This window comes from Rhincodon typus, chromosome 13 (genome assembly GCF_021869965.1).
Source record: "Rhincodon typus isolate 14 chromosome 13, sRhiTyp1.1, whole genome shotgun sequence".
Classification (NCBI taxonomy): domain Eukaryota; kingdom Metazoa; phylum Chordata; class Chondrichthyes; order Orectolobiformes; family Rhincodontidae; genus Rhincodon; species Rhincodon typus.
The window spans coordinates 10870616-10894032 of record NC_063344.1 but is presented as its reverse complement, the minus strand read 5'-3'; the positions used below and the strand labels follow the sequence as shown (position 1 = coordinate 10894032).

At 40.9% G+C, this 23417-nt stretch overlaps 2 protein-coding genes across 8 annotated transcripts in view; one reads left to right on the top strand and one right to left on the bottom strand.

Moving 5' to 3' along the window:
- Positions 1-22845, bottom strand: part of eif2a (eukaryotic translation initiation factor 2A) — a 51594-nt gene extending 28749 nt beyond the window's left edge. Inside the window, exons 1-4 of one of the 3 annotated variants that reach the window (XM_020516563.2) lie at positions 22772-22845; positions 6011-6080; positions 4404-4478; positions 2845-2963 (exon numbers count right to left, since the gene is read on the bottom strand). In XM_020516563.2, the coding sequence (XP_020372152.2) occupies positions 2845-2963; positions 4404-4478; positions 6011-6080; positions 22772-22799 (292 nt within the window). In that variant the 5' untranslated portion in view covers positions 22800-22845. Of the gene's footprint in view, positions 1-1116; positions 1415-2844; positions 2964-4403; positions 4479-6010; positions 6081-22771 lie in introns of those variants that run through there. The other 2 variants (XM_048604811.1, XM_048604812.1) reach the window with 2 other exon arrangements.
- A 35-nt stretch (positions 22846-22880) lies between these two features.
- LOC109916818 (stress-associated endoplasmic reticulum protein 1) overlaps positions 22881-23417 on the top strand; it is a 22989-nt gene continuing 22452 nt past the window's right edge. The window contains exon 1 of one of the 5 annotated variants that reach the window (XM_020516565.2): positions 22881-22995. Coding sequence is in view for 1 of the 5 variants with exons in the window: in XM_048604813.1 (XP_048460770.1) it covers positions 23277-23295 (19 nt within the window). In the remaining 4 variants the exon portion in view is untranslated. Of the gene's footprint in view, positions 23014-23131; positions 23333-23417 lie in introns of those variants that run through there. The other 4 variants (XM_048604814.1, XM_020516566.2, XM_048604813.1 and 1 more) reach the window with 4 other exon arrangements.

Here is a 23417-nt window from a genome sequence, read left to right as displayed (position 1 = left end):
GTCTTGCTCATAGAAAGGTGCCAGTGCTAGTGCCAGAACTGGGCTTTTAATGCAGCACTCATATCACATATTGATGTGAACAGAAATTTACAAGTTATTGTTGTACACGTGAAATTTCCATTAACTAGCATTGCAAGACATTCTTAACCAATGTGTCAATTGCCAGTAAATTAAGACTGTTGTGCTTTTCACAGCAAAGTCAAAGTGATTTATATCACACAGAAAAACAAAACAAGCCACTGGTGTTTGAATTGATCCTTTTGAATGAAGGGATTGCAATTGCAATGAAAAGCTGCTTTAAAAACGTGTGTTTAAATTTCACCTCCCCTTGGGTTTTTGCACTTTGTTTAGCTGTGAGAAGTTGCATGCCAATAATGATTTATGATGTTTGACTTTAAGAATTATGGTGTTTAGACATGGGAAATTGCTCATTCGGTTTAAATGGTTCATGCTAGCACTTATGCTACACACAGTTTGATTTAACCTATCAACATATTCTTTATACCTACCTCCCCTATATTCACAGTGACCTTCTCTTTAAATGCATCAATGCTATTTGTCTTAACTGCTACCTGTGATGTTGAGTTCTACGTGCTTCCCACTGTTCAGCTAAAATAGCTTCTCTTGCACAGCTTACTCAGTGACTTTCTTATACTAATGAGCCCTTGTTTTGTTCACACCCAAAAAGAACAATGGATTCCTTCCAAATTGTTACTAACTCTGTTAGTTCACCCCTCAGCCTTCTCAGACCAGGCTAGTGAGAGGGTATTAATAGAGGCAGAAATGAAATAAGAGAAATGCCATTAAACAGCAGAAAGGATTATTGATGACATTCAACAACCATAAAGACAATACATTAGGCAGAATTATGCAAGATAAGGGATAAGCAGGTGTTTGGAGTTTGAAATGCTGGTGCTCGTGTTAATTATTATATAAATAACCATAGCTTTTTTTGGGTAAAATCGCAATTAAATATTATTTGTTCATCATGATGGTACTTGAGTCACCTGATGTTCAAATCCCCGCACTAGGGCAAGAGAAGCTTGGGTGAGAAAGGCAATGTCATACCTCCAAACACATCTACCCAAGAAAAACATTAAATCCACATCTCCCTACCCAATCACTGCATCTGTTCCTTAAATGACTCCAGGTTATTGCCTCCACAATCCGACTCAGAGGTTGTTCCACAATCAATAATGATGAACGATTTAAGAAAGCTTGAACAGCAGCGATCTCTCTAATTTTCTCTGAGGCTGCAAGGGCCTCCGAGGGAAGTGCACAACAGCAACCTCTGGAACTGAAGGTCGATGCTGAGATCGGCATGCCAGTTGCCACACGTAATATCTTGGAGCAGCCAGCTTTGAGAGAACATGGCTTAAAACCATTCACATTTTCATGATTTTTCTCCCAAAAGCTACAAGCAACAAACAGGAATAAACTGCATAATCCATAAGATCCTACTAAATAAGTATAAAATGACAAGAAATAACGTCCTTGCTGCAAATAATGCTACTCCTATAAAATATCAAAGCTGACAGTGTTACCAAGTATAAACTGACCAATTGCAATTAACATTTGTTTTTCCACTATACGACCTTGATGAACAAAATTGGATTTCACAATAAGATACAGTCTGCAATGTACACGTGATAAGCAGACTGCCATTTGGCCATAGACATTTAAACTTGACAAGATTTTGCAAATGTAACTTAATTAGTTTCTGAGGGCTGGCACTTCACAAAATCACAGAATTATTACAGTGCAGAGAGTCGCTCAGTCCATCACGTCTGTACCAGCTCTCTGAATGAGCAATTCACTTCGTGCTATTCTCCTGGCTTCAACCCATAACTCTGAATATTCTTCCTTTTCAGATAACAGTACAATTTCTTCTGAACACTTCAAGTGAACCAGAACAAAGCACATTTTAAGACAGTGTATTCCAGTCTTCCATAAAAATATGTCATATGGTTACCCTGGTTTTTGCAGTTTGTATTGTGAAAACACAAAATACTCACTTTAGACTCACCTTCTTATTAACAATCTCTTTCTTCAAGAGACTAATTCCTCAGGTAGAATACCCGCAGTACCTTGCTCAACTGGTAAGGAATCACTTGCGAACTTTGATGGGGAGCTTTGTTCTTTCATGTGAAATGGGCATCACTGGCAAGGCCAGCATTTGTTGTCCATTCCCTAATTTCCTTGAACTAAGTGGCTTGCTTGGTGATTTTAGAGGGTTGTTCATTGTCAACCACTTTGCAGTGAGTCAAGGCTATATTCAAGGCTGAGATAGACATTTTTTTAATCTGTAAGGAAATCATGGGGTAGAGGGAAAAAGCAGGAAAGTGGTCTTGACAATCACATCAGCCGTGAGCCATTATTAGTGGAGCATGCACAATGTCCTACTTCTGCTACATCTTATAACCTTTGTTTCATCATTGCTGGATACATCAAAAAGTAGAAAACCATGATAATGTTCATACCATATGTTCATACGATTTGAGACATATATTGTTTAACTGGAACATGTGTCTGAACTTTATATGTGGTTTTCAAGCCAACAGAGTTTGCACTTACATGACTAATGACGACAAAAAGGTTGGACAGCAACGGCTGTTCTCTGGCAGCCCTCCGTCACTTGATGGAAACTCCTGATTTACTATTTTGTCCGTAACAGGTCAGGCATTCAACTCATGGGGCAATCACATTTTAACAAAATAAATACTATCATATTGACATTTCCTTGAACCAAACACGACCCATCTCTCCTCTTCTTAAGCAGTCTCATGATGTAATTACAGAGGACAAAATGCTGAACAAGGAATTACACTACTTTGAATTACTCACTCATGTAAGGTTGCCATGTTGTCAAGATATTGCTTTGAGGAGAAAATGCCAGCAAAGTCACTCTAGGTAGGTCAAGAGAGTGTAATAACCGACTGTCTCGGGTACTCACGATATTTACTCTACAGAGAAAAAGAGGATAAATTATTCAAACAAAAGCTTATCACAACTGGTTGCAGAATAATCAACACAACATGATACCAAAAAAAAAGTGCTTGATTGTGGACAGGTTTTTGAAAAATATAAATGCATCCGTGGACTGGGTTCATTCATCTAGTGTTATTCTGTCTATCGGAGCTTCACCTTCCGTCAAGATGACATCTTTTTACTTTATTTTAATAATGGACTGAACAGATGACCGTTCTACAACAAAAGACTGAGGAGAGAATTGCTGTACTTTCAAAAAACAAGTTATTTAAATTTGTTCTGCTTTGTTCAAGCAGCGGTGGAAGATGTTGTAGATGGGCTGGCTCTGGGGGTTGGGGAGGAGTGCAGTGTCTGTACAAAGGTGTGCAGGCTAGATGGATTGGCCATGGTAAATTGCCAGTAGTGTTCAGGGAGGTGTAGGTTATAGGGGGATGGGTCTGGGTGGGATGCTCTGAGGTTCGGTGTGGACTTGTTGGGCCGAAGGGCCTGTTTCCACACTGTAGGGATTCTATGATTCTAAGTGAAATTCAGCAAACAACAGGCTGTTAATTGGTTTGGGGAGCTGTCACCAGTTGTGACAATAATGGTCTGTTTGGTTCCTAGGTATGAACGATACTGGCCTTCGGACCACTGAAAGGATAGACAGTGTGCTTCTCTCTCCAGTAAGATACCAAAAGCGTGAAGAAATCCAGTTTACTTCCTTCTACTAGTTTCTGTAAGCTGTTGCTTTTAACCACTAAAAAAGATACTTCATCATTTATGAGCCAGTTGCTCTGTGCCTCCTGTGAAGAAGTGAGAGGACTTGAAGGAAAATATCAAAGAACTGAAGATATTAAAAGGAACACTCCATCAAATCCCGAAGACTGATATTATTGAACAGTTTTTCCAGTATTCTTTTCCCTGTACCCATAACACCAATTTTTTTTTGCCTGTGTGTATATGTGTGCAGGGGATTTTACAAGGGAGTTTGTTGGAATTTAGTGAGTGCTTACCTGTGATTAGAATCCAATTATTTGTAATAAATAATGGGTCTTGTTAAATAACAATGCTTTCTGTTAAGCTAGTCTACCCAACACAGATAAATTACGGGTTTTGCACACTTCTATAAAATTTTTAACTTTTGTGACAACTCTGTGAATAACAGGACTTGATTTCCAGTGCTCTACCCCAGTGAGGCGTGACATTTCCTAAGTTCTTTTGGTCATTTGCACATCAACATACCACCTTAAAACATGGTGGCATGATCAAGCAGCTGAACTTCCAAAAAACAAAACTTTTCAGCAGCATAAGGTCCAACAGTGGACCGATTTTGTTTTTGGTGCAACTGCAACCCAGTAAAAGATGGAAACTTAAAGTATGTGACCCATTTTACATGTAGAAGGCTCAGTGACAAGAAATTGAAGGTTGCTACTGACTTTTCGCCATTACACCAAGCAAACAGGGAACCATCTTTGCTGAAAGTGAAGCCTTTGCAATTATTCCTGTCTTCTCTGCAAAACACAAAAAGGAAAAAACATGATTAATTGGAGAATGAGAAAAATGATGCATTGAAATTATTCTCTTAACTTCCTCTGCAGAAAAACAACTTTTCCCAAGTAAATTCATGAAAATATAGATATAGTGTACATTCAGGGTGGCAGGGTGGGCTAGCGCTGTTGCCTCACAACACCGAGGACCCAGGTTCGAAGCTTGGATGACTGCCTGTGTGGCATGTTCTCCCTGCGCCTGCGTGAGTTTCCTCCAACAGTCCAAAGATGTGCAGGACAGCAGGATTGCGCATGTTATTTAGCGATGCACAGGTTAGGTGGATTAGCCGTTGGAAATATGGGTACAAGGTAAGGGGGTGGATTTGGGTGGGATGCTTTTTGGAGCATCAGTGTGGACTCGATGGGCCAAATGGCCTGCTTCCAGGGATTCTATGATTTAAAAGACTCAAAAACCAATGAAGCAGAATCCATTATGCCAGATTTGTTGTTGGTAAGATGATAACCAAACAATACAACTGGTGCTTCAAACTTATTTTAATTCTAGTTTCCTCGTGAGTAAAAGCAATGACTTTGTGAAGGGGGAATGGGTGTCTTTCCATAGTGCCCATCAGTTTCTGGCTGACAGGGTAGAGAGACTTATGGTCAATATCTGTATCTTTGCGATTCTTCCTCCTTCACTTTCAATTTCAACCATTTTACTTTGGGCCGATACAATGTTGGTCAGTTACCCATTGTTCTTCCAATCCCACTGTTTTTAAATCTCTCACAGTCATATGGGGTTCTGCCACTGGTCATACTATAATTGGGCGAAACAAAGTGGTGCAGAACAAATCATCCTCTGGACCTTCTTTGCTTAGACAGAAAGATACGACTTCTGCTCTTGGCCCCAATGCATGTCCCATCGTTCTGAGGAATTTATGGCTTAGGACTGCAGATACAATTCCCATGTCCTCTCATTTTATGCTAAAGTACAATGGTTCACAAACCAGCTGTGTCAGTGGGCATTGTTTCAGTTCTAAACATAGACAGACTTGTATTTATCGATTTTCATAGATTCTCATGTGCAAAGGATATCCCAAATGGTTTTACAGCCAATTAAGTACTCCTGAAAAGTTGCCATTGTTGTCATGTACGAAATGGGTTACCCAATTTGCATGCAGCAGGCTCCTGCAAACAGCAATGTGACAATCATCTAGTAATCTGCTATTATGATCTTGTTTAAGGGATAAATACTGACAAGGACACCAAGGGGAACTACCCTGCTCTTTTCCAAAATAAGTCCATGGGAACCAAGAGGGCTGATGGGGGCTTCGGTTTAAAGATATAACCATCAACAGTGCTGTCCTGCTTCATTTGACTTTTGTGTTCAAGCCCTTGGAATGGGGCTTGAACTCACAACTTTCTGACTCAGAATTCTACCAACTTAGTCACAGTTAAAACTGAAATGATTTTCTTGTAACAGTTTTCATCTAAATGTTGTGCCACAATCAACAAAAGATACACAAGTGCAATAAAAACAGCTGAATTTAAAATACCTTGTGAAAGAGGTATTTTCTGTGTATGTAGGAGGGCCATTGAGCATATAGATTCCTTCTGAACCTCGAACTGTAATACACAATTATATGGATTCACTGTAAAAACATTTCACACTTCATTTGGAATATTATCATATCACTGTACCAAAAGATGAAATTGGCATTAAATATGGTTTCAAGTTTGGTGATCACATATGTCTAGCCAGATTATGTATAAGTCAGGAATTGTGTTACAGTTATCAACATGAAATTCATTTATTGGGAGATTCAAAACAGCACCATGTCATTCTAGCTCTGAAACATGTTTATTTCAACATTTTATCTTCAGAATATTGCAACTCCTGGCAATTTTTAAGCAATGGCTTAATCACTTTATTGATTTGTTTCAAACAAAAATACAGGGATTGATATAGTAAAAGACAGCACTCCTTGCCCGTTAAAATCTAAACAGAATAACATTCAATATTCACGCTCATAACATTCAGCCTCATTGCACCCCGACCCCCGCTACAACAACCCAACTTAAAAACAGAAACTAGGAACAGCAATAGGCCATTCAGCCCTTCAAGTCTGCTCCACATTTCAATATGATCATGGCTGACCCTCTATCTCAATGCTATACTTCCACTCTCTCTCCATACCCCTTGATACATTTAAAATCTAAAGCTTTATCTATTTCTTGAATACTTACTACTATTCATGTTTTCTTTTAGTTAACACTAAGAAACATTTGTCCAGACTCGTGTACAATCTGGTAACCTGGACATCAGCCAGGCACTAAAAATTAGCAAACTGAGAATATTCATTGCAAACAAATTTTATTCTCAAATCCAGGAGTAAATTTGTCTTCAGTTCTTATGGGAATATGATTAAAACAAAAAGAATTTACAAATTGCAGTATTCTGTTTTAAAGAATACTTACTGCAAAAGAGAAAAGAAAAAGATACATTTCCACTGCCACAACATCTTGAAGCATCTCAAAATAATTCATAGTTTTTGGATTGCAGTGAATGTTATCTTAATATAAAGTATTGTCCATGCATCATTTGATGACTATTGAACATTCTCCTCACCTCAGTGATTCCTCATAGTCCAGTTGAGTGTAATATTTCAGACCAGAATGGTAGTGCAAAACTGTTCAGCTTGTCTCAGTTATGGGTTTACCCATTGATGTATTCCAGTGACAGACCCCTCTTTAATTCTAGGATACAGCACCTAACCAATCACTTACTTCAACCATACGCGTACAACTGATCTCTGAGCTTAACAATAGGATTCAGATAGGCAGAGTGTTGCCTCCTGAATGCACACACTCCTCCAGTTACCCCATCCCCAGATCATTGCATTAGAGTCTCCCACTGAGTGTAGTTCTTCAAACATCGACCTAAACTGTTGGAACTCCAGGAAAAAGGAGGAAGGAAAGAAATCCTCCGACTAAATCTGAAAGAATCTTGCGCACTCAAATTTGACAGTGGTGTCTAATTTACAGAATCAGTTCCCAGGTCACTGAATATTTCCAGGTATTATTATACATTGTCTAATATACCTTTTCAATTAGATGTTTTTTACTTGAAAGACTGTTGTTAGAACAGCAATATTCACAACTGCACTATCTATGCTACAAAATGAAGACAAACCATTCCTTTAAAACTGCATGGTGGTTGTTTCTTAATCTTGTAACTGAGTTACACACTGCCAAGGTAAACTTTGCTATACAGGCTTGCAAGATTGATGACTACCTGACAGGGCAAGAGAACCAGGTAAGTAATGCATGAATCCCCTGAGATCCTGCTCAAGAATCAGTTTTCCATTCTGGATAGTGGTGAGGGTGATAGCTCCTCAGGCAAGTTCAGCATGTGTCAAGCACATGGTATCTCGGGTGGGTCAGCTGTACAGGAGGGAGGGAAGAGAAGTGGAAAAGCTGTAGAGAATGGGAAATCATTAACTACAGAAACAGACAGGTTTTTCTGTGGCCAATGACACGGCTTAAGGTCGATATGTTGCCCACTTGGTGCCCAGGTCAGGGGTGTCGTTGAACAACCTGCAACATATTCTTCTATAGGAGGGAGGAAAACCAGAAGACGTGGGTCACATTGATACCAATGATATAGACAGGTTAGGGAAATGTGGTCCTGCAGTCAAAACTCAGGGAGTTGATAAAACATTAGAAAGCAAGATGTCACAAATAATAATTCCCTTTTACTCCCAGTATTAAACAAAAGTGAGTATATAAATAGGACGGCAAGACAGATCAATGCAAGGCTGGAAAGATGGTGAAGGAGGAAGAAGCTTTAAATTCTGGGATGGTAGGACTGGTTCTGGGGGAGTTGGTATCCATACAAGTGGGACAGTTAAACAGAGCCAAGACCGAGTACCTACGCAGTAATTTTTTGCTATTGTACTTTTTAGTGCTGTTTAGGAGGCTGTAAGCTAATCCTGCAGGGGTGCGGGAACCAGAGGAGAACATTAAAGGAGAACAACAAATACTGCAAAAAATACTGGGAGAAACAGATAGCACTAGAATAGAGAATAGTAATATAGTTAATAAAGAATACAGTAACCTAGGTTTTATTAACTGTGTCCTACATTGTATAGCATGGAGGTTATGCTGAACCCAGAAAAGGCACGAGATAGACCTCAGCTAAAGTTCACTCAATCCTCATTATACACCAGCAAGGGGTAGGGGAATGGACTTGGATAACAAAAACACGGAAAATAATCCCATGTTCCGCAAAGGACTGCACGATCAGTTTATCAAGGCAGATTAGACAAGACAATGGGGAAAAAAGAGGGGATCTGGGGTTGACTTATGACTACATGGATCTGCAGGTAGCATATCAGTGGATTATGAGGACTAAGTATGCCACACTAAGAAGAATGCAAACACAGTGGCGTACAGAACAGGTTTACGAGAATGATTCCTGGGGTGAGAAACATCAGTAATGAAGATAGAGTGGAGAAATTAAGACTGTTTTCCTTGGAGAAGGGAAGGCTGAGATGAGATTTGATTGAAATTTTCAAAATCATAAGTGGCCTAGACTTAGTAGATAAGAAGAAACTGTTTCCAGTTGAGAAAGGATTTTTCTTGCTCTTTTTGCAAATCAGTGCCTTCTCATTCTTGACCTTTTCATGAGTGGGAACATTTGCTAATCAGGAAGGCACTGCCTGAAAGTGTGGAGGATTCAGACTGAATTGAGGTCGAGGGGATTAGATGAATATGTAGGCATAAGTGGAAAGGGTGGGAGAATGACACTATGTCATGCTCATTTGGAGAGCTGTGTAGACACAATGGCTTCATTCTACTCCATAACAATTCTGTGATGCAGCATCTACTCTGCCAACCCCTTTAAGAATTTTGTAAATTTCTATGAAATCGCAGCTTCTAAGCATCAGGGAATATGGGTTCAGTCACCTCAATCTAGCCTCAAAGAAATCCGAGGAATCAGTCTGGTGTAATGATGCTGTCACTTTAAAAGGTTATTTTGTCCTGGTTTTTTTTTTGAAGAGAGGTTGTAATGCAGAGGTAGCGAGCTTGCTACTGAAGGCCACTTGAATAAACAGCCTGAATCGGTGTGGCCAGCTCTTACAGATCAGGATTTTGGAGTAGTATCAGAAGCTACTGGGGTCTCAACAGAGATGGAAGCTTCAGTGAATGTCTCCTGGCTGCTAGTCTCTCTGAGTTTTCTCTTGATGCTTTTCTCCTCCTGAATGGGAGAGCTGCATTGAGAATCTGTGTCTGAATTTTGCTTTTTCGCTAAGGCATGTGTTTATGGGATGTTACAATATTGGAACAGTTAATTAGTAATAGTTACTGTGTCTGTTATTTTGTTAAGTTTCCAACAAAGTTAAGTTATTCTAAATTTCTCTTTTTTTAGTTGTGTTATTGCATCTAGGCCAAGCACTTCACATTTGCCTTTGAAAATGAGATAAAGCTGAGGTCCAGGCTACCTTCTTAAAATATTTTGAAGGGGTCTGGTCTGGTCCAGTCCATAACACTGGTCAACTGCTGCTGCATTCCCTCTACAGTAAATCCATCCTTCTTTGGACAAAGGACCCAGAAATGCACACAACACACCCAGTGCAAACTCACCACTGTTCTATATAATTGAAGCTAATCTTCTTTACCCCATACTCAAATCTCTTGTGATTAAGGTTAACATAGCATTTGCCTTCTGAATTGCTTACTGAACTGCAAACCTGCATTCAGTGACTTATGAACAATATTTAAAAGACATGTGGTCAGGCACATCAATAGGAGATATTGGGAGGGATATGAGCCAAACGCAGGCAAGTGGGACAAGTTTAGTTTGGGAACATGGTCAGCATGGAAGAGTTGGACTGAAGGGTCTGTTTCCATGCTGTATGACTCTATGGTCTCTATAACACTTACATCCCTTTGGATATCAATAATTTCCAACTTTCCACCATTTAAGAAATACTCTACATCAAAGTGGATAACCTCACATTTATCCACATTATGTTCCATATGCCGTGCTCTTGCCCACCCACCCACCTCTTGAAGTCTTTTTACACTTCCTCCTCACAACTCTCAAAACTTCATGGGAATGTATTATCTGCAACTTGGAGATATTCTCATTAGCCCCCACATCCAAATCATTGATATATACTGTGAAGAGCAATGATCCTTGCAGTACTTCACTGTTCATAGTGAAAATAACCTATTTATTCCTAATGTATGCTCTCTGTCTGTTAATTAACCCTCAGTCCATGATAGCATATTACTCCCGATCTCATGCGTTTTAACTTTGTATACTATCTTCCTGTGTGGGACTTTATCAAAGCCTCCTAAAATTCCAAAAACACATCACTGGTTCCTCCTTACTGACTCTGCTAGTAACATCCTCAAATGTAATTCTCCCTTCAAAAACTCATGATGACTCCGCCCACTCCGATACTAACTTTCTCACTATACCTTAGTCACATCTTAACATATTCTAACATTTTGATTCTGACTAAAATCGAGTTTGCCAGTCTGTTATTCTCCTTTTTCCAACTCTTTCCTTTCTTAAACAGTGGGGTTATTTTTGTTGCTTTTCAATCTGCGGACACCACTGCAGAATTAATGGCGTTTGAGAGATGATCAGGAATATATCCACTATCTCTATCGGCATCACTTTCAACATGCCAGAATGAAGGTCATTGGGTCTCACAAAATTTGTCTATTTTCAGTCCCGTTAATTTTGTCTAACACTACTTTTTTACTAAGTTTTCTCACTTGCATGTTCCCACTTGACTCTTGGGTTTTAATTATTTCATGGAGACTTCTTGTGGTTCCTTGAAGATAAACATACAGCAGTATTTAGCTTATCTGCCAGTTACCTATTAAAAATTTTCTTTCTCTGTCACGAGGGTAAGCTCCTCATGCTTTTGACTGAAACGTGCTACAGTATAAGAAACAGGAGCAAGAGTAGGCCATTCAGCCCCTCTAGCCTTCCCCACCAAATTATACGATCAAGGCTGATTTTGCCCCAGGCTCAATTCCCCTTTCACACCAGTACCTCATGGCCCTCAACTCCTTGGTATTTCAAAAATCTACCTCCTCTTTAAATACTTTCAATGATCTAACTTCCAAAATTCTCTGGAGTTGAGGATGCTATTAATACATTGTAGTGTAATAGTTTAATCTCAATAAAAGGACACAAGTGCTCATTTTCTGAGAATTTGACCTTATCTCTGAACCTCTGTTTATTTGTTTTATTTAACCTATTTAATGTAACTTAGTCCAAAGATGTGCAGGTGAGGTGTACTGGCCATGCTAAATTGCGTATAATGTCCAGAGACATGCCAGCTAGTGGATTAGCAGGGAAATGCAGGGTTACAGGGATAGTGTGGGTCTGGGTGGGATGTTCTTCAGAGGGTCGGTCTGGACTCGATGGGCCAAATGGTCTGCTTCCAACTATAGGGATTCTATGGTTCTATTTAACCTATTTTTCTTAAACCTGTTCAGAGATGTTATTACACACCTCTAGAGCTGGTGAGACATGAACCCAGACCTTCTGGTCCAGGGGTGGGGACATTACCACTGCACTACAAGATGGCCCTCAACCCTCTGCTTCTTCCCTCATAAGCAGTTTTCAATCCATTTTGTTACTGTCCCATAATCCTCCCCAAAGTCCTCTGTCTGATAATTTCGGAAAAGCATTCTGAATCTTGATGTACATGGCATTCACTGTATTATCACCATCCACTACATTTTTTTTTGAACAATAACAAAGTTATTGTTTAAAGTAAGCACAAAGAACTATGGTTAAGCCTGGACATATTTGCAATAACAATTTGAAGTTTGTGTGTTCAATAAAGGCAGATCAATAAGCTGATGAAGAAAGCTAGAACAGAAAATGAAGTTAAATTATCAGGAAATATGAGAGCCAACTATAAAAACTTTGATTGACATGCGAACAGAAAAGAATTTGAAAAGACAAATGTGGGCCCATTTCGGGCACAGAGCAAGAATTTATAATGGCAAGTAGAGAAATGGAAGTGAAGCTTAATAACTACTTTGTGTCTGTCTTCACAACAAGTCTGCCAGAAATAAAAGAGATCCTAGGGATTAGTCAGAATGAGTAACAGGAATAAATTATCAGTAAAAAGGCAGAACTGGATAAATTAATGGGTCTAAAATTTGTAATTCGCTACAACCAAATAATCAACATTTTATGCTGTTGAGAGAAGCAACAACAGGAATAGTGCATGCACTGGTGGTGGTCTTCTGAAATTCTAAAGATTCTAGAATGGTGCTTGCAGATTAGAAGATTGTAAATGGAATCTCATTATTTCAGAGAGTATATCAGGAATGACAGACTTGGCAGTCTGGCATCAACAGTACGGAAATTACTGGAATCTATTAGAAAGGCTGTGATAACTGGATTCTTAGAGATTAATGATATGATTGGACAGAGTCAATACCGATTTATGAAAGGCAAATCATGTTTGACAGACTTTTGAAGATGTTACTCACACAGTAAATAAAAGGGAACCCATGCATGTGCAGCATTTAGATTTTCAGAAAGCTTTCGAGAAGGTCCCACAGAGGAAGCCAGAGGAGAAAATTAGAGCACATGTGTAAATGGTAATATATTGATATGGACTGAAGATTGGTCAATGGAAAGAAAATAAAGAGCAGGAATAAATGGGTCATTTTCAGGTGGGCAGGCTGTGACTATGGAGTATCACAAGAATCAGTGTTTGGACCCCAGCTGTTCACAATTGATATCAATTATTTGGATATGGAGACCATAGAGTCATACAGCATGGAAACAGACCTTTCAGTCTAACTCTTCCAGACCGACCATATTCCCAAACTAAACTAGTCCCACTTGCCTGCATTTGGCTCATATCCCTCGAAACATTTCCTATTCATGTACCTTCCAAATGTCTTTTAAATATTGGAACTGTACCTGCATCCACCACTTTCTCTGGTAGTTCATTTCACACACAAACCTCTCTCTCTGTAAAAAAGTAGCCCCTCATGTCCTTTAAAAATATGCCCCTAGTTTTGGGCTCCCCTACCCTGAGGAAAAGACCCTTGCTATTATCCTTATCTATGCCTCTCATGATTTATAAACCTCTATAAGGTCACTCTTCAACATTCTACTCTCCAGGTAGAAAAGTCCCAGCTTATTTTTAAAACTCAAACCTCATGTACTCAGCAACATCCTGGTAAATCATGTAACAGTTCCAAATTTGCAGATCAAACAACCCAGGTGGGAACGTGTGTTGTGAGGACATCATGATGGGGTTTCAACAAGATTTGCTCAGGCTATATGATTGGGCAAGAACATGGCAGGTGGAACATAACGTGCATAAGTCTGAGGTTATCCACTTTTTGGCAGGATAAACAGAGGGGCAGAGTATTTCTTGAATGGTGAAAGATCAGAAAGTGTTGATGTCCAAAGTGACTTTATTTCCAAGTCACTAAAAACTAACATATAGGGGCCTCAGGCAAGTGTTATGACAGTCATTACCAAAAGTGGATTTGAGTACAAGAGTCGAGATGTCTTGCTTCAATTGTATTGGAACTTGATGAAATCATAACTGGAGTACTATGTGCAGATTTGGATCCTGTACATAAGGAAGGATGTATTTGCCATCTAGGAAGTGCAATGTAGATTCATCAAACTGAATTCCTGAGATGCCCTATAAAGGAGTGAAAAAGTTGGCCTGCATTCTCTAGAGTTTAGAAGAATGAGAGGAATTCTCATTGAAAATTTAAAAATTCATTAAAGATTGGATATGTCAGATACAGAAAACATGTTTCCCTGGCTGTGGGATCGAGGACGTAATTTCAGAATAAGGTGCAAGCCATTTACAACTGACATGAGGAGGAATTTCTTCACTCAGGTGAATCTTTGGAATTCTCTACCCAAGAGGCTGTCGAAGTTTAGTAATCAACTATGTTGAAGACAGAGATCAATAGCTTTCTCGACATGAATGAAAAGAAGGGATATGGGGCGGGATGGTGGCTCAGTGGTTAGCACTGCTGCTTCACAGTGCCAGGGACCAGGGATTAATTCCAGCAATGGGTGACTGTCTGTGTGAAGTTTAGACTGAAGGGTGCTCCAGTTTCCCCTCTCAGTTTAAAGACGTGCAGGTTAGGTGGATTGGCCATGGTAAATGGCCCTGTAGAGTTCAGGCTATGGGGGCTAGGCATGGTCAATGCGGGGTTTCAGGAATAGGGTGGAATGCTCTTCGGAGGGTCTGTGCAGGCCTGATGGGCCGAATGGCCTCTTTCCGCATTGTAGGGATTCCATGATCTTATGATATAGGGATAGTGCAGGAATATAGTGTTGATATAGGTGGTTAATTGTGATTTAGAATAGAAAAACAGGCTCAAGAGTCAGAACTATCTACTCCTGCTGCTTTGTTACACAGTGGAGATCCTGAGGAGGAATGGGTTACATTCCTGCTTCAGCCCTAGATGGCCAAGAAAGGTGTTTTCATAATGTGGTGAAACAGGTTGACGATCAACCTACAAATCCTTCCAACACACACCAATGGCCAATGGCAAGAATGGGCGAAATTCCTGATCAGTCATACAATGGAAATAAATTGGAGCCCCAACCATCATGATTCATTGTTCTAGGCTACAACACGCAAAAATGTATGTTGTCGCAGCAATCGGAACTCCTTTGGGAGCTAGTTGGCTCAGCTGGCTGATGGTCAGTGTGGATCAGATTGATGTCAAAAGCATGGAGCTCAATCCCAATTCCAGTTGGTACAGATTCAGGATCTGCCTCCTTGCTGGTGGAGGTCATGGTGATGTGGCATTAGCTCAAAGAACCCAAAAAGAATTTATATTGTGCCCTTACTGTTGCAAAATGTCCTAAGGTGCTTTGCTGGAATGAATCCAAAGTTTGACACTGCGTTACATTTGGAAATATCACAATAGATGGTTAAATACTTGGCCAAAAAAGTAGATTTTAACAAGTATCTTAAAAGATGAAAGAGAGGCAAGATTTCAGGAGGGAATGGCAGAGCTTAGGATCTAGACATCTGAACCAATAGTGAAGCAATTAAAATCTGAGATCTGCTGGAGACCAGAATTAAAAAATTTTGATTCGATCGGATTTATTATTGTCACATGTACCTAGGTACAGTGAAAAGTTTTGTTTTGCATGCAGTACCGGCAGATCACACCATGCAAAATGCATTAGGGTAATAGAATAGAGTGAGGAATACAATGTTACGGCTGCAGAGAAGGTGCACAAAGAGCAAGATCAACATTAAATTTAAAATTTGAGACATCCATTCAGAAGTCTAATAACAGCAGGGTTGAAGCTGTTCTTGAATCGGTTGGTACGTGTGTTTAAGCTTTTGTTATCTTCTGCCTGATGGAAGAGATTATAATCAGGGAGGGTGGGGTATTTGATTATGTTGGTTGCCGAGAAGTATAGACGGAGTCAATGAATGGAAGGTTGGCTTATGTGATGGACTAGGCTGTGTTCACAGCTCTCTGTAGTAGGTACAGATCTCAGGTTGCAGGGGCTGGAGAAAACTATAGAAAGGGGAGGGCAAGGCCATGGAGTGATCTGAAAATAAATGAGAACTGTACAATTGGGGTATAATATTGGACCAAAAACAAATACAGGCCATGAAGGGTAGAAACAAAAGGTAAATGGTAACTTAGTGTGATTTAGAATATGGCCAGCAGAGTTGTGGACACAATCAAATTCAAAGGGGTGAAAAATGAGGGTGGCTGGCTGAGGAATAATTAATTCCACTTCTGCCACGTATTACTTGTAAATTTTGTACATCATTGGAAGAACTGGTTCAAAGAAATAAAAAAAAAGTGATAATGTACAAAACCTGGCTTAATTTTAATCACAATGAAGTCATTCACTGAAAATCACCTAAAAGTGTCCCTTCTGAATCAGTTTCTATTAATTAGGTCACCTGCAAAAATCCAATGAATAAAAAACTCCAAAGTCAATATAACTGTTAAACTTAACAATTTTTCGTTTCAAGTGAGCAGCATATAAACCTTCCATCTCAAGAGTACAAAGAATTCAGCTCTAAAGTTACTCAATATCAATCATGGCGCATATAGGCCAGGCATATCTTCACAGAGAACACTATTTTTGTCTCCTATACACCACGGGACATGTCTTTTTTTCCCAAAATACAGCTTTTTCCTACAAAAGAGTTACAGTTAGTCAAAGAAACTTGGACTGGCCAAATGCGTAGATTTTTTTCTCCGTATTAAAGACAGCCACTGTTTAACAATGGATTAATTTTCTCTCAAGTACTTCATATTTATGTAGACCCTTTACCAGAATTAATCGTACACGGCAATAAGCCACTCAGAGTTTGTCCTCTTCAAAAAAAATCAAAACATCCTTTTATTCAGATTGTGTATTTTAGTTCAGTAACATACTATGCATTTACATTAACATAATTCATTGCATATAAAATGTTTTGAAACTTAAGATGTTTGACAAATCTCACTGCTGCAAATGTTTTGTTTAAACTGTTGCACAGACTTTCATTTCAAAAATTATTACAATGTCACTTCCTGCAAAAACACTTTTTACTACATCTGAATTACTTTGGACTTAATAACTTTGAAAGTAAATCACAATAAATATTTTACATCCACAATAACAATATGACCTGGATTTCAGACATATTTTCTCCATGTGCCTTAGGTGAAAAAATTATATTGCAAAGAACAGGGACACCTATATTAAAACATTTTAACAATTATCATAACTCATACTAAGATGGCAGAAATATGCCAAGGAACTTCAAATGGGAGGAATTATAGAGATTCCTAGAGATTTTTACTAAAATCTTTGACAAGGTTCTGCTCAGTAGACAAATTGGTAAAATTAGATCATGTGGGATTCAGGATGAGCTTGCCAATTGGATTGACGGTAAGAGACAGAGGGTGGTCATGGAGGGTTGTTTTTTAGACTGGAGGCCTGTTAATAACGGTGTTCCACGGGGATCGGTACTCGGTCCACAAGATTGCATATTGTTCTATAAACGATTTGGATGAGAATATAGGAGGCATGGTTAATACATTTGCAGATGACACCAAAATTGGTGATATAGAGGACAGTGAAGAAGGTTATCTAGATTACAACCAAATCTTGATCAATTGGGTCAATGAGTGAGGAGAGCAGATGGAGTTTAATTTGGATAAATGCAAGGTATTACATTCTGGTAAGCACAAACAAGGGCAGGACTTATACAATTAATGGTAGGGGCCTGGGTAGTGTTGTAGAACAGAGAGACCTAGAGGTTTAGGTACATAAGTCTTTAAAATTTGCATCACAGGTAGACAGGGTGGTTAAGAAGGTGTTTAGCATATTTGCCGTCATTGCTCAGACCTTGGAGCTTAGGAGTTGGAATGTCATGTTGACGTTATACGGGATGTTGGTGTGGCCTCTTTTGGACTAACGTATACAATTCTGGTCAGCCTGTTATATGAAGGATATTATTAAATTGGAGTGGGTTCAGAAAAGATTTACCAAGATATTGCCAGGAATGGAGGGTTTGAGTTATTAAACTGGCTAGGACTTTTCCCACTGGAGCATAGGAGGTTGAAAGGTGACCTTGTAGAAGTTTATAAAATTGAGGGACATAGATAAGGTGAATAGCAAGGGTCTTTTTCCCTAGGGTGGGGAGAATTCAAAACTAGGGGACATATTTTTAAGGTGAGAGAAGAAAGATTTAAAAAGGCAACTATTTTACACAGAGAGTTGTTCATGTGTGGAATGAACTGCTAGAGGAAGTGATGGATGCAAGTACAGGTGCAAGATTTAAAAGACATTTGGATAAGTTCATGAATAGGAAAGGTTTGGAGGAATAAGGGCAGGCAAGTGGGACTAGTTTACTTTGGGGACATGGTCGACATGGATTGGTTGGACTGAAGGGTCTGTTTCCATGCTGCACAACTCTATGGATTTTGAGGAAGTGGAACAGAACTAAAGGTATGATGAAGAGTTCCAGAGTCAGACCAAAATGGCCCAAATTGCTTTCATCACAATGAATATAGAAGTGCCATCATCATCTGTATGATAAATCTCAATAAGTAAGTCTTATTTTATTTCTGGTTGTACTGCATCTTGCCCTGGTAGATGTGCTCTGTATGTCCCCTGTATGCCTATTTTCTAAATTTAATGCAGCTTGCACAGCTTTGCTGGACTCCTCTTGGAATAGCACTTACTCAATCTAAGGTGGTACTGCTCACAGATCACTAATATGTAAACAAGAATCCAAAGCCTCATTTTACTAGAAAGACTAGAAATTGTGTCATTACATCTGTATTCTGTGTCTAATGATCGGAAGGCATTAAGATATATTCCCATCAGAGAGCAATCAAAGACAAACAAGCCCAAGATACCTTCCTCCTTCTGATAAAAGACCAGCCACTTGAAACATTTCCTGTTTCTCTCTTCACAAATACTGCCTGTCCTAGATCAACAAGGCTGCCAGGAAATGGGTGAGATATTAAATGAGTATTTTGCATCAGTAATTACTATGGAGAAGGATAAGGAATCTCGAAAACTTGGAGAAATAAACAGTGATACCATGAAAAGTGTCCATATTAGAGAAGGGAGTGCTGGATGCCTTAACACACATAAAGGTGGATAAAATATTGGCACCTGATCAGGTGTATCCCAGAACTCTGTGTGAAGCTAGGGAAGTGATTGCTGTGACCCTTACTAAGACATTTGTATCATCGATAGCCATCGGCGAGGTGCCACAAGACTGGAGGGTTGCTAATATGGTGCCACTATGTAAGAAGGGTGGTAAGGAAAAGCCAGGGAACTAGAGACCAGTGAACCTGATGTCAGTGGTGAGCAAGTTGTTGGAAGGAATCCTGAGGAACAGGATTTACGTATATGTGGAAAGGCGAGGACTGATTAGGGATAGTCAACATGGCTTTGTGCGTGGGAAAGTGTGTCTCACTAATTTCATTGAGGTTTTTGAAAAAATGACAAAAAAGATAGACAACGTCTCTGCCTTTGTCAATATAGACTTCATTAAGCATTTTCATGGTAGACTGGTTAGCAAGGTTAGATCACATGGAATCCAGGGAGAGCTAGCCAGTTAGATACAAAATTGGCTTGAAAGTAAGAGACAGGGTGCTGGTGGAGGGTTGTTTTTCAGACTGGAACCCTGTGACCAGCGGTGTGCCAAAGGATTGGTCCACTGCTTTTTAACATTTATGTAAATGATTTGGATGAGAATAGAGGCATAGTTAGTAAGTTTGCAGATGACGCCAAAATTGGTTGTCTAAGTGGACAGTGAAGGTGGTTATCCCAGGGGACAACGGGACCTTGATCAGATGGGCCGAGGAGTGGCAGAGAGAGTTTAATTTAGTTTTAAATGTGATGTGTTGCATTTTGGTAAGGCAAATCAGGGTAGGACTTATACACTTAATAGTAGAGTTGTGGGGAGTATTGCGAACAAACACACCTTGGGGTGCAGGTTCATAGCTCCTTGAAGGTGGAGTCACAGGTAGACATGGCAGTGAATAAGGCATCTGGTACGCTTGCCTTTATTGGTCAGTGCATTGGGTATAGGAGTTGAGATGTCATGTGGCAGCTGTACAGGATATTGGTTAGGCTGCTTTTGGAATACTGCATTCAATTCTGATCTTCCTACTATAAGAAAGATATTGTTAAATTTGAAAAGGTGCAGAAAAGATTTATGACTAATTCCAGCATTGTTAGACCTGTTTATTTCACTTCACAACTCCTCCAATGTTCTGCTGTGTTTCAAAGTTGGAAAACATCAGGCAACTCATCTCTCATCACACCACCACTACCTCTCTGGAAAGAAGGCAAGCCTTCAGCTAAAGCCTCTAAATGAATGCAAGACCTACAGGCAAAAGTAGGCAATTCAGGCTCATGGTCTTCTGCCATTTAACATAATCATGGCAAATCATATATCGGCCTGAACTCCACGTTCCTGCCTGCTCTCCACATCTGTTTTACCCATTACTAAACAAAAATCTGTCTGTTGCCTCCTTAAAGTTATTTAGTGCTCCAGCGTCTGCTGCACTTTAAGGCAGTGAATTCTACAGATTCATGACCCTTTGAGAAGTGATTCCTCTTCATCTGTGTTTTAAATCTACCTAAAGTTAAATTTCATTGCCGTAAAATATGGCCTCTCATTGTAGAATGCCCCACGAGGGCTAAATGTTCCCCCATTTTCTCCCAAATCAAACATCACTTGGTGTCCCTTCCTGACAACTGTAGTCACCATCTAACCACAAATAGAGCCAAATGCTGGACTCTCAATTCAGATTCAATCTGACTGCTTGGCAGAAGTTTGCAGGTACTCCGACCTCCTGCTGAATATTGGAGATAGTAGGAACTGCAGATGCTGGAGAATCCGAGACAACAAGGTGCAGGGCTGGATGAACACAGCAGGCCAAGCAGCATCATAGGAGCAGAGAGGCTGACGTTTCGGGCCGAGACCCTTCATCAGAAAAGGGGGAGGGGAAGGGGGTTTTGAAATAAATAGGGAGAGAGTGGGAGGCGGATAGAAGAGGGATAGAGGAGAGGAAACAAACAGGTCGAAGAGGCGGGGATGGAGCCAGTAAAGGTGAGTGTAGGTAGGGAGTTAGGAAGGGGATAGGTCAGTCCAGGGAGGACGGACAGGTCAAGGGGGCGGGATGAGGTTGGTCGGTAGGAGATGGAGGTGCGGCTTGAGGTGGGAGGATGGGATAGGTGGGAGGAAGAACAGGTTAGGGAGGCAGGGACGAGCTGGACTGGTTTTGGGATGCGGTAGGGGGAGGGGAGATTTTGAAACTTGTGAAATCCACATTGATACCATTGGGCTGCAGGGTTCCCAAGCGGAATATGAGTTGCTGTTCCTGCAACCTTCGGGTGGCATCGTTGTGGCACTGCAGGAGGCCCAGGATGGACATGTCGTCTGAAGAATGGGTATGAGTTGCAGTTCCTGCAACCTTCGGGTGGCTTGGGAACCCTGCAGCCCGATGGTATCAATGTGGATTTCACAAGTTTCAAAATCTCCCCTCCCCCTACCGCATCCCAAAACCAGTCCAGCTCGTCCCTGCCTCCCTAACCTGTTCTTCCTCCCACCTATCCCCTCCTCCCACCTCAAGCCGCACCTCCATCTCCTACCGACCAACCTCATCCCGCCCCCTTGACCTGTCCGTCCTCCCTGGACAGACCTATCCCCTTCCTACACTCACCTTTACTGGCTCCATCCCCACCTCTTCGACCTGTTTGTTTCCTCTCCACCTATCCTCTCCTCTATCCGCCTCCCACTCTCTCCCTATTTATTTAAAAACCCCCTTCCCCTCCCCCTTTTCTGATGAAGGGTCTCGGCCCGAAACGTCAGCCTCTCTGCTCCTATGATGCTGCTTGGCCTGCTGTGTTCATCCAGCCCTGCACCTTGTTGTCTCCTGCTGAATATTGATTAGATCATATCACTAGACCAATCATCCAGCCTGGGCTATCCCTCTGGAAACAAGCTCAAATCTCAAAACAGCAATTAATAATTCACCATGGAATCAAAAACCATCTCTGTAGTGGCGATTTGGAAATTAACACTGAATTTTGTAAAATCCCGTCTGATTCAAGAAGGCGCTTTCGGGGAGGAAATCTGCAATCCTTACCTAGTTTGGCCGAAACGACTCCAAACCTGCAGCAACGTGGCTGACTCTTAACCGTCCTCCAAAATGGTCAGGGACAGTTAAACAGTTCAAGAGTGAGTAGGAAAGGGGAACAAATGCCTGCCATGACAGCAGCACTAGTCACCCCACCATAGGAGAAATCTGATTGCACTGGAGCGACCAGTTTGAGGTGTATAAACTTCTTGGGCTGTGAAGGGAGGGACGTTTTTCCTCTTTGTAGAGGACTCAATAACCAGGGAGCGCAGTTTTAAGCCAAGGGGCAGAAAGGAATTTGAGGCAAAGAGGGTGTGGGAATCTAGAAACATTGGGTGGTCGTGGAAAAACTCTCAAGACATTTAAAAAGTATTTATATGACTTCTTCGAACGCCACAGCATACAAAGCTAAGAGGTGGCAGATGGAGTCAGAGTAGATGGACATTGGAGGGACAGCACGGACACGACGAGCCGAAAGGCCTCTCTCCGTGCGGTACTAAACAGGAATGCAGGTAGCTATAAAACTACGTGTAAATATATTTAATTTCCAGCAATACCAAGAGCATGAACAACGAGTACACAGTGCGTTCTATCTTTAGATTAGAAAAGGAGAGGGAGCCTTACTCCATTTAATAAAACCGTGCACCAACCTGCCAACAGTGGCGTGGACTGCGCCATCTTCAACCGGAAATGCCGTCATCGGCCACGCCCCATTCCCCACCAAGACCACGCCCACACCCGTGAGACCACGCTCCCTCTGGGGTTAGGAGTCATGCTCCGCCTCCTCTCGTGGCTGAGTAACACGTCGCTCCAAAGGCGTCCGTGCCTTTCTCCAAACCCCTTCCTTCTGACGGCCAGGCCGGAGAACGACCAGGTACGGGATCCACTGAAGGTGGGCCGCATTCCCAGCCGCGCCGTATGGGATGGGAAGTGGTTTCTGAATCGGTATCTGGGAGGTTCGAGCGGAACAGCGGAGGGATCAGGGGATGGTAGTGTGGAGGGGGAACTATGTTGTGCTGGCGGAGAGCGAACTATATAATTTCCGGTTCCGGCGGGGCGCTGGTTTTAGTCTCTTCAGGTTCTAGGCGACAGCGGAGGTGGTGAGCAAGGTAAAGGGTTTTAAATGTACCAAATAGACCAGGGTGAAGCCTTTATATGTACCAAATGGACCAAGGTGAGGGTTTGAAATGTACCAAACGGACCAGGGTGAGGTGGGTTTTAAATCTATTTTTAAATCTGAAGCCTTTATATGTACCAAACGGACGAGGGTGAGGTGGGCTTGAAATGTACCAAACG